Source organism: Eucalyptus grandis, chromosome 11 (assembly GCF_016545825.1).
Source record: "Eucalyptus grandis isolate ANBG69807.140 chromosome 11, ASM1654582v1, whole genome shotgun sequence".
Taxonomy (NCBI): Eukaryota; Viridiplantae; Streptophyta; class Magnoliopsida; order Myrtales; family Myrtaceae; genus Eucalyptus; species Eucalyptus grandis.
In genome coordinates, this window is record NC_052622.1 from 4,881,462 (window position 1) to 4,893,103 (window position 11,642).

An 11,642-nucleotide genomic window follows, 5' to 3' on the forward strand; every position below is an offset into this window, starting at 1 on the left:
TTCATGATATTGTTCCTCGAAACTATACATCAATTTTTCTATAATCGTGACTCGTGGGACGAAGAAAGAAGATGGAGATAAAGAAGGGAGGAAAAAAAACGAAGAAGAGAACAAGAAGAAAGATAGCGTATCTGAAGGAAGTGATGGGGAGAGGGAAGAGAGGTGGATTTGTTCGTTGACGGGACGTGGAACCAACATCCACGTGGGGAGAGTGGAAGAAACGTGGAGAAAGAAAGATCTTATGTGAAGCAAAACCTTTTGAATTCTCAATGGGTGGAAACTTTCGAGATGTGCTGTACATGTAGGTCAATAAAAGGGGCTCATCAATTGAGACGGGTTGGACACGACTACACGAATAATGGAACTTCAGTTTGGGTCCACCTCCTTTAATTTCTTGACTCGCATGCATTTGTTACGTGCTTGACTTGGGTTTTTCTATAGGACAAGGCGATTGAAAGTCTCGTGCCCTAACTCATCCTTGCACCGCTTAACAAATCTTGTTCAATAGTCAAACTGAAGTTTTCTTCTGTATCCTCATCGCTAATTTTGTTCATTGTATCAAACCACCAGAGTTAAATAGAAGTGGAGATCAAAAGAGATATCACTAGTTTGAAATGAGTGCATCAATTACCCGCACTAATGTCCAATCCACATCAAAGGCTATCGGGGTTGCTTTTGTCTTCAATAATTCTTGAAGCATGTCTCCCTTATGATTCTGGCTAACAATTATATCCCCTATCTTTGCCACGTCCATCCTTTGGGTGAGAAAATTTTCAATAAAGAAGAAGTAAAATCTGTCCGATGAACAAAGTCATTACCACCCACTATTGCTTCAAATTGTCCCCACATGGGTCCCATCTTTATATAGTAGCAACTACTGTTATTCTTGCCACGCGCATTGCAAGAATACTATTATAGTATGGATATATATTATTATGCTTTTAAGCGGAGTACAAGAGAGGGTATTTACTACAATTTATACATTTAGTTTCATATAAGGATTCTTAGATTTGCGCAACAGAATGTGCATTCGTTCATGGCTAGGTTAACAATGACACCGTCTATATATATCATTATTATATGAGATACCTTTTTATTTTTTATTTTTTATAGAGATCATTTATTTCATGAAATGATTCGATCTTGTAAATAATTGGAATCACATTAAAAGTTTGTGATTTAATTTAGTAAATATGAAATACATATCTAAGTGATCAAGCCCCGATGATAGAATGTAAAAATTTGTAAGAAGGTGGAGAAGAAGTGCAAAGATAGTGATGGGATGTAGACCCCACAGTCACGAGGAGAAAGTGGAAGCAAAGTGGATATAGCGGAGAAGGAAAGATCAAATGTGTAAAAAGACCCTTTGAATAGGTTCCCCTAATAATGAAACTTTGGATTTAAGCGGATTCTTAAAATGCTCAATGAGAAGAAATAGGCGAGAGATCCACCTTAGAATGAGAGACTGTGTAATGTCACCCTCATATTCCCGCATTGTGGGGAAGATAGAGAAACAAGAGGAAATTAGGAGGCCTCACGATGGTGAATGTTGATATTATGTCAGGACTTCGATTCTATCTACCATAAGGTAGGTAGGTATAATAGCATTTCACACCTGGGATTAGTGAGGGAGGGTGAAAGGCTCTCTACTTGGTGGCATGCCTTATGGCAAGGTACCTTAATTGACCGCCGTCCAAGTACCCATAATACTATGACTTCAGTTTGGGTCCACCTCTTTAATTGCTTGACTTCATACATTTGTTCAATTGACTGACTTGGGATTTTTCTATAAAGATCAGGCGACTTCCAAGTTTCCTAATCAAACAAAGATTGTCTGATCTTTTTATATTGCGCCTCCTCCACACACACCAAGCAATTCTTCACCAAGTTCTCTTTGCCCAAATACAAACAGAGGCATGATTAATGCTCTCGACTCTATGAATATCTGTCAAGTGTTGCTACTCACTCTTGTCTTATTTCTGACGATGATTAGCAATGTTGAGTCGAGCAGTCAACGGTGCATTCCTTCATCTTGTGGTGATGTTCGTAATATAAGCTTCCCATTTCGACTGAAGAGTCATCAGAGGGGATGTGGTATATCGAAATTCGAGCTGGCTTGTGAAGATAATCGCACTATTCTAAACTTCCTTAATGGTCAATACTATGTGCAGTTTATCAATTATACCGGACAACAAATCAGATTGGTTGACAACGGGCTGCAAAGAGATAACTGCTTGTCTCTCCCCCATCATTCATTGTCATTGTATGACTTTCATAGAGTTTCCACTCTAGACAACCCATACAGCAGCCTGTCCTACAAGAATATATCGGTCATTGTGAACTGCTCAAAACCGGTTAGTTCTCCATTTTACATCGCTACTGATCCATGCATTGAGGGGTCATACTCTACCAACACATCATCGAATTGGAACTTGTATGCTTTGGTCAATCCAAATGTATCGGATGTTAGGGATTTTTGCACCATTAGTAGTTGGACATGGGCGTCACAAGATTTTGGGGGTGGCCAGGCTCATAATAGCTCTCTCAACTACAGGCAAATCCAAAACATCATGGCTGATGGATTCGTTCTCAACTATCATATATTTTCATGGAAGAAAACTTCCTTTTACTACTATGATATCTATAACTACTTACATCTCTATCGCTACTTTTTTTCCAAGCGCTTATATGTTAGCTACTGCGGGGGAGGTCAGTTTTGTGCATCCACGTACTATTATGGTGGTAAGTATTGATTGACATTGAAATTTCACCGTAATTTTGCATGATTCTGTATATTCTTTCACTAGCTACTTTCTCTTTGAAACTGGAAAATGAAAGGGATATCTAATATCCAAGAAAATTATGACAAAATATACACGATAGTGTATGTCAATGTATATATGTGCCTAGATTATAATTTCTTTCCACAGAAGGGCTAAATCTGTATTGTAAAAAAACGAAAAGAAAAGAAAAAGGATTCTCGTGCGACCAACCACAAGACTAGTTTTTTGTTGGCATAGAATTTCAATTTAGTTTTCTGTTGGCGTAGAATTTAGATTTTTTTTTTCATTTTCTTAATTAGTTCTTTTACTTCACCAATAAGCCAAGAGACACTCGTTAACAATCCTTAAAAAATTGTAGTCATGTACCGATAGGAGGACCAAAATTATTCATTAAAAATGAAAAGCTTTGTTTTTCTTGATTTGTAGACAATAAATTCAACTTATACAAAGTAGCTTGCTACTACTCTGTTTCCTTATGATTTTTGCTTTCCAAACTTTTTTTTCCCTTCAATTATTTTTCACATCATTCATTCCTTCCACAGGTGTCCTAGATGATATTGCATTTTGGACAACTTGGGATTTACTAGTACTATTAAGTAAGCCACAATGATTTATTCTTACAATAATTATGGAAAAAAAAAAGAAAGAACTATTCTAACCTATCAAAATTTTCTTTAGTTGTTTTTTGTGTAGTGAAATTCATAATCGGGATGCCATTTGTTGCGATATTTCTGATCTACAAGTATAGAAGAAGGCACATAGCAATGGACAAGAACATTGAAGAATTCTTGCAGGCTCATAACAACTTTTTGCCCATAAGGTACTCTTACTCGAATATCAAGAAGATCACCAGAAATTTTAAGCACAAATTAGGTGAAGGGGGTTATGGTCATGTGTACAAAGGAACGCTGAGAAGCGGCAACGAGGTAGCCATCAAGATTTTAAAGCAATCCAAGGCCCATGGCCAAGATTTTATTAGTGAAGTAGCTACTGTTGGAAGAATTCACCACGTTAATATAGTGCAACTCATTGGTTTTTGCTTTGAAGGCTCAAAACAGGCTCTTGTGTATGACTTCATGTCAAATGGATCTTTAGATAAGCGTATTTTCACAAAGGAAGGTGATAAGTTTCTTGATTATAAGAAAATATACGAGATTGCTCTTGGGGTGGTGAGGGGGATTGAATATTTACATCGGGGGTGTGATAAGCAAATACTCCACTTTGATATCAAACCTCACAACATTCTTTTAGATAAGAATTTCTTGCCGAAAATTTCTGATTTTGGACTCGCGAAACTTTATCCCATTGATCATAGCATAGTTTCAATGACTGCTGCAAGAGGAACTTTGGGATATATGGCACCTGAGTTGTTCTACAAAACCCTCGGTGGTGTATCTTATAAAGCAGATGTCTATAGCTTTGGGATGTTGCTCATGGAAATGGCAGGTAGAAGGAAAAATTTAAATGCAAATGCGGAACATTCAAGCCAAATTTATTTTCCGTTGTGGGTATATGACCACATCAATGAAGGAGAAAGTGTTGAAATGGATGAAATTGTAGGAGAGGAAAGGGAGGTGATGAAAAAGATGATAATAGTTGCACTTTGGTGTATACAATTAGTTCCTGACCATCGGCCTCCAATGAACAAAGTCTTAAAAATGCTTGAAAGAGATATTGGTAATATTCAAATGCCTCCAAAACCGCTTATTTACCCACCAAATGAGCGAATTGGCAACGACATAGTTGAAATGGAATTAGAAACATTTTCAACTTCCTCAAGTACTCCCATAATTTCCCCTAGTTTTCCATTTGGAGATAGTACTGGTGTTTAGAACCACGCATAGTTTAATTGGAAAAGCTTTGTTCCCCACAACGTAGTATTATGTTGGGAGGGAGGTGAGCTAGTTTAGTGTCCTAGTGATTACATTTCATCTTCTTCTAGTTCTTAGCTTACTGTTGTGATATTTGTACTTTTTTTTTTTTTTTTTCGGTCGGAGTGTTATTGTACTTCATGTATAGTTTCACCATGTGTGGTCCATACAATCTTTTATATGGGATGTAACCGTGTTTAGGAAGTGTATTCTATATGTTCATCCAATGTGAAGTCTAGCTAATTCAGTTAATCATCTATAAACCAAATCACCCGTTTTCTGTAGAATATTCATCAAAGAGGGCTGCAAAACGCGCCATCTTACATATACTTGCCAGTGGCCCGTGTCCTCCTTGACTCGGTGAAAATCGTTCTTTTTTCCTCGATTGCTCAAGTCACAGAGTAGTTTTTATTTGTGGTTATTGCATTTAGAAGTCGCACAACATTTGGCTCGCCCAAATTCAAATTCTTTATTCACCAATTGCAATAAAATTTTATTTTCTTCGCAATTCATTTACTTGGATCGAAAATTGATCAAATTCTTGAGAAAATAGCAATGGGGTAATCATATGGTCTTGAAGGTCACATTAGCTCTAAATTTTAAATGATCAAGAGAAAATGGGACAATTACTTAAAAAAGTCTCACAACTTGTCAACATAATACATTTGGGTTTTAAAACTTTCATTTTATTCGTCTAAGTCTTAAAATTTGTAACTTGGTGCGCATGATCCTTCCGTTAAGCTGCGAATGCCTCCCAAGCCACTTCAATACCCAAGCCATCATGTGCCTCCGTATGACAAAGGTGAAACCTTGATTGAATTGGAAAATTGGTCTAACTTTATCCGGTGTTCCACTAATTTCTTCTTCATCCCAATGTGACGATGAGATTGAGTTTAATTAAGGATGATCCTTCCCATTTAATCAATGTGACACCGATGACACGTTGGTTTTGAAAAAAAAAATGCAACAGGTGAATCACACATAATGTATCTTGGGGTGGTGTTCTCGTGATACATGGATCTTGGGGATAGGAAACCTATCTTCTTCTGTTTGGGTTGCATCAAGGGAGTCAGGGAATTGGAATGCAAGCCCGTGAGCGTCACTGGTGGCATGGCATGGCACCCAAAGCCGACTAACTTGTGGACCCCGCTGATGGCATACGATCAGTTGGATAGGATTGAAAATGGTTTGGTACATTGGAGAAGCTACATGTGCCAGACAAAGAAAAACATGAAGGTCTCATCTCTCGTTACCATCGTGTGAGGGTTGATTGGCTCTTGTGACCACCTTGCTAGGGTTGGTTGACCCTTGTGGATCTGAGTGCTTGCTCTTGGTGATGACCGACAACTCAAACCTCTGGTTGAGTAGGAGTCTTCTCCGGGGCTTGGCGCCTCTTCAAGACTTCTCCAACCTATCTCTGTGTTCCATTTTTCTTTTTCATTTAAATTTTAGACTTTTTTTCTTCTTCAATTTTTTTTTGGATTATCTTTTTTGTATCTTTTTAGTTTTGGTTCGTCATATGATGTGGTGCCCACATCTTCATACGAATTCGATAATTTTAAGGATCGAATTGTTCTTTTTGAAGATATTAAGAGTTGATTGCATTATAATTGAGAACGCCAAGTAGTCGTACTTTTGACGGGAGAAAGCCATTCATCTTGATCTTTTTGAGAACTAAATTTGTGGAATCAGTAAAACAAAAGAATGACAAAACATTACCATCACCTAACAATGACGAAATCATGCATTGATTGGTTTTCTTTTTCTCCATGTACGAATGAAAAGCAAAATAAGCGGTTGGTTTTAGCGTTTGTTAATTCCTGTATTTTGCAGAAGAATTGCCTTCATGGCTATCTATTTACATTTCTCGTTTCCTGAGTATGCTCTCCTGATAAGGAGCAATACGTCTCTCTCTCTTCCCTCCACCGTTCAATATCAAAGCTCCGACCTTCCCGCCAAAACCTCTCCCCCTCTCGCCCCTCGACCGCCGCCTCATCACCCCCACCATCGTGGCGGCGACCTCCCTGGAGCAATCTCCCACCCCGACCTCGTGTGCCGTGATGGGTCCCATCCCGACCTCCGCCCCTTCTTCTCCTCCTCAAGTCTGTTCGCTCTCGGAGGCGGGTCCATCGCTCGCTGGCTCGGTGCCAGCTCGAGGCCCACTTCGGGGATTCTCAACTCGCTCATCAGTCTCTACTCGAAATGCAATGACTGGGCCGAGGCCGAGAGGATATTTATGGACATGGGTCAGAAAAGGGACTTGGTTTCTTGGAGTTTGAAGCGGTTGAAACTTTCCTTCATATGCTTGAAGATGGCTTTTTTTACCTAACGATTATTGTTTCGCGGCGGTTATTCGGGCTTGTTCAGTTCCGGAGAATGCATCAATTGGTGATGCAATTTTCTGGTTTATAATCAAAAGCGGCTACGTAAATTATGATGTCTGCGTTGGGTGTGCATTTTAATTGACACGTTTGCAAAGGGTAGTGCTGATTTTGTTTCAGCTCATAAGGTGTTCGAGAAAATGCCTGAGAGGAGTGTGGCTGCAAACTGAAGAGAATGAGGAGTATCAAACTCTTTTCGGAAATGATAAAGGGTCCAGTGAGGCCAAACCATTTCACATTTGCTAGTGTTCTCAAGGAATGCGGAAGTACTTGTAATGTAGATATGGGGATATAAATATACACGCTAGCTATAAAATTGGGCTTTGCTGGTGATAATTGCGTGGGTAATTCTCTTATTAGCATGCATTCTCGGTAAGGCCACATGAAAGACGCTCAGAGAGCTTTTGATGCACTATTTGAAAAGGATTTGATTTCTTATAATACCCTTGTGGATACCTGTGCCAAAAATTTGGAGTCCGATCAAGCCTTTGAAATATGCAATTGGAATGAGTGCTTTTACATTTGCCAGCCTTTTGTGGAGCTGCCTGTATTGGCGCTATTGGTAAGGGGAAGCAAATCCATGCGAGGATGGTAAAATCAGGGCTGGCCTCAAATCAATTGATTTCCAATGCTTTGACACTATGTATTCAAGGTGTGGGAACATAGAAGCTGCTTTTCGAGTTTTCTGTGAGATGAGAGAGAAAAATATTATAGCTTGGACTCCAATGATCACTGGTTTCACAAAACATGGATTTGCATCAAGAACTCTGGACGCATTCTGTAAAATGCTAGAGGCCGGCGTGAGGCCAAATGAGATCACCTATGTTGCTGTTTTGTCCTCTTGTAGCTATGTGGGTCAATGTACACGGAACATGGAATCTTGCCTAGAATTGGATGCTATGCATGAACAGTTGTCGTATTGGGCAGATCAGGATTCCTTGTTAATGCTCTTCAGTTTATAAATTCAATGCTTTTCAGGGCTGATGCACTGGTCTGGTGTACATTTCTTAGAGCTTGCCGAGTTCACGGCATTATTAGACTTGCAAAACAAGCTGTGACAATGATTTTTTAGCAGGAATCGGCTGACCCTGCTTCTTATGTTTTGCTATCAAGTATGTGTGCCTTGGCTGGTCTATGGAAGATGCAGCAGCAATCAGAAACAAGATGAAACTGAAATGTCTTACAAGCTGGTGGTGGCTGGATTCAAATGACAAATATAGTTCACAAGTTCTATGTGGGAGACACTTTGGCACTGGAGATCTATGATGGACATGACCGATTGGCTAGTAGAATAAGGAAACTGGGTTATGTTCTGAATACCAAATTTGTTCTTTATGACGTCGGGGAGGGACAAAAGGAACAATATTTGCTCCAGCATCGTGAAAAATTGGTGTTATTTTTGGCCTTGTGAAGTTGTAAGCACCTTCAGTCCAAAATCTGTTAGGGTGTTTAAGAATCTCCACATTTGCAGTGATTGTCATTCTGTGATCAAGTATATCTTCATGGCAACTGGAGATCTATATTCATAAGTGATGCATACCACTTCCATCATTTTGCGGACGGAACATGCTCATGCAATGACTACTGGTGACGATGCTTCTTAACTTGTCTCATTCATTGTCTAAATCAAATCTCTGTTTTAGATTTTTCCCCCTTGTTCCTATGTTACTTGAACCAGGATTCTATCATTTCTCTAGCAAGCACAACAACGTAAATATCATGGTTTGAAATGTATATGTAGTTTGTACTCCTACTGTCAAAATACCAAGCAGAAGACCTCAAAATGGATCTCGCTAACTTTCAGCAATGCGATTCATGAAATCTAAACAGTCATGCTTTTGCCTTTGGATTTTCCTGGAGTGTGCAGTTTGTGCAGTTTTTTGATACTAGAAATATATGTTCTGTTCTATTGCTAGCATTCCCAATATGCAGTCCTGATGCCCCATAATTCGTTCATTGGCTGAAAATTCTGTATGATTTTTGTTTTGGAAATTTTGATTGTAATGCCTCCAACTTGTAGTTAGTTAACATTTTTGGATGTGGCAATTTCTATTGCTTTTTCATCTTCAAGTTCAACTATGCGATCATACCATATGTTGCTACAACATTTTCAGGACTGTTGCAGAGTGGATAATTTTTGGAAAGTGGTGATTGGGGAGAAACAAGAGTAACTTTCGTTTGCAAACAACGGTTTGAAACCAAGAGGCATGATCCTTGAGGGGTTCATGCAGTGATCAAGCATTCGCAGTATTGCATCTACTAGTCAGGGAGAAAAATGTTTTTTGTCGAATAGGGCATCATCCCTGATGTACATCTTAGCTCCTTATTGTTCCTCTGCAAGGCTTCTACTATACAATATTGGACTTATGAGAACAGGGAAAGCAACAGGTACTCATTACTGTTTCCCCTCGGCAAATGACTGCGTATAATCTAAAGGTGTTTGACTAGAATGCGCACCTTAACTGTCATGTTGTTTCCGGCTATGTGGCAATTATGATAATCTAAACATACAATTCCTATGAAAAGAATATTCATGTCCTCCGAAGCAAGAATTGACGAGGCAAACAAAGTAATGCCATGCCTAATGCCATACGCCGACAAAGCCATTGCACTCTCAAACGATGCAAGTGTATAAATCAGTGCAGATAACAGAGTTCGCAAAAGTAAATAATGTGCACAAGCAGGTAATTTGGATTAAGAATCTTATGATGTAGGTAAGTGGCTTTCAGATAGATTTTCTTACGGATTCTCGAAATTCTTCACGCTCACTGGAGAATCATCCTGATAAGAATGACCACCCGTTGTGACAAGAGGCTGTGGAGCTTTCTCTTCCAGTTCCATTCAGTTTTATTGACGTTTGTTGCTCCATTGCACTATGAAAGGAGGACGAGAACAATTGAAACCTCACATGATAAAGTGTTCAAAGTACGACAACCAGACTTGTCTAGATGGCAGAATTCATAGGCTGAGCTTCAAGGTCTACATAAAACGACCTCCAGAAGCAAACAAAACAGATGGCCATGGCCTCACTTAGGAGAGCACTCGTCAAGAGGCTCGAGGAGCTGGAAGAGAACTTGGAAAAACATCCCCGAGTCAAAGGCGAGTAAAGGAGAATTTGGGCGTAAATTGCGTATCAATTCCTATTGCGGAGGAAACAATTATTGACATAGCGTTGTACTTAATTTGAGGTCATATGGTATGGATTGCTTCCTGTCATCGTGAACTTCCTCCATCACAATGATGTAAATACAGCTACAAATTCTATGCAACATCTCTTTTTGTTTGCTTCATATTGAGCCAGCTACAGTGCTAGATACAAAGGGTCTGCATGGTAACCTTCCCAGCCCAAAATTTCTATTCTTCTCTCTTCCCCGGAACAAAAAAGAATAGAAACCTGTTTGATAACGGCAAGTTAGTTTTTTGTTCCCGAACAAAAAGTTAGCCCGGAATGGTTTTGGAATAGAAATGAGAAGTAAAAAAGTTGCTTCTTGTTCCCGAACAAGTTTAAGAAATAAGTTAATTTTTTTTTTTCTTTTTATTCTTCTCTTGTTGACTGCCATTGACCGCCGTGACCGCCGCCGCCGCCGCCGCCGCCGCCGGCCGACCGCCGCCGCCGGCCGGAGGCCGACCGACCGCCGCCGCCGAGAGGCCGACCGACCGCCGCCGACCGTCGCAGCCGCCGCCACCGCCGAGGCCGACCGATTCGCCGCCGCCCGGTGCCGTCGACGCCGCCGCCGCCGCCGGCCGCCGCCGACGCCGCCGCTCCGCCAAAGTCGGGCCGCCCGCCGCTGCGCCGTCGCCGCGAGCCAGCCGTCGCCGCTGACGCCGCTGCCGGCCGCCGACGGATGTCGCTGCCGGCCGCTGCCGACGACGCCGCCGCCGCCCGCCGCGAGGCCGACCGACCTTCGCCGATTGCCGCCAACTCGCTCGCCGCCCGGCCGCCACCGTCCCGCACGCCCCTCGACCGGCCGCCGCCGAGCTGCCCCGCCGCGACGTTATCAGCCGCCGCGACCCGCCGGGCGCCGCCTCCGCGTTTAGCGGTCGATTTACGGCCGATGGGCGTGCGGCGGCAATCGCGGTGAGCCGGGCCGGCGGTCGACCGGCGGGACGGGACGGCGGCGGCGCGGCGCCCGGCGGTCTACCGGCAAAAATAAAGAAAACAAATAAATATAACAAAGAAACTGTTTTTTACCAAACGCATTTCTATTCTTTTTCTATTTCTAGAGTAAAAATTTTGTGTAGTTATCAAACGGGTTTTTTACATAGAAATTGTTCCCCATAATAGAAATAGAAAAGAACTATTTCTGAAAAGAAATTGTTCCCCAACCAAGAAATGTTCTCATGCGCACCCAAAGTATCTCTGCTTATTCTTTGATCTGCGACATTTTCGCCTCTGTTCTGTGGGAAAAAACCGGCTCTCGCGGATTTTCCTGGTCATTATATTTCTAGAGCTTTGGGATTCTCTTCTGAAATTTTTGTTTTCTTTACATACTTCATTACTTCCGTAGTTGTTTTAGTAAAAGTAGCGTTAGTTGATGTTAATTCGAAATTTTCCATGGTTAGCATAGTGACAGGCGAGGCATTTTCCCAAGAACTGATAAGTCATT

At 41.1% G+C, this 11,642-nt stretch overlaps 1 protein-coding gene and 1 long non-coding RNA gene across 5 annotated transcripts; both read left to right on the forward strand.

Moving 5' to 3' along the window:
* Positions 1–1,541: 1,541 nt before the first annotated feature.
* Positions 1,542–4,977, forward strand: LOC104424563 (rust resistance kinase Lr10). 4 transcript variants are annotated; one of them, XM_039304154.1, is made up of 4 exons: positions 1,542–1,673; positions 2,172–2,742; positions 3,326–3,379; positions 3,462–4,977. In XM_039304154.1, exons 1-4 carry the CDS (start codon positions 1,659–1,661, stop codon positions 4,613–4,615), a joined length of 1,794 nt encoding a protein of 597 aa, XP_039160088.1. In that variant the 5' UTR covers positions 1,542–1,658; the 3' UTR covers positions 4,616–4,977. The 4 variants fall into 4 exon arrangements, with proteins under 4 accessions (XP_039160088.1, XP_018720688.2, XP_010035323.3 ...); XM_018865143.2 differs by lacking the exon at positions 1,542–1,673 and having other exon boundaries at positions 1,741–2,354; positions 2,682–2,742; XM_039304153.1 differs by lacking the exon at positions 1,542–1,673 and adding an exon at positions 1,747–2,042.
* Positions 4,978–6,562: 1,585 nt separating this feature from the next.
* Positions 6,563–9,482, forward strand: LOC120289539. Its single transcript, XR_005547569.1, has 2 exons — positions 6,563–8,622; positions 9,150–9,482. It is a non-coding gene; the product is annotated as an uncharacterized LOC120289539 (long non-coding RNA).
* The last annotated feature ends 2,160 nt before the right edge of the window (positions 9,483–11,642 follow it).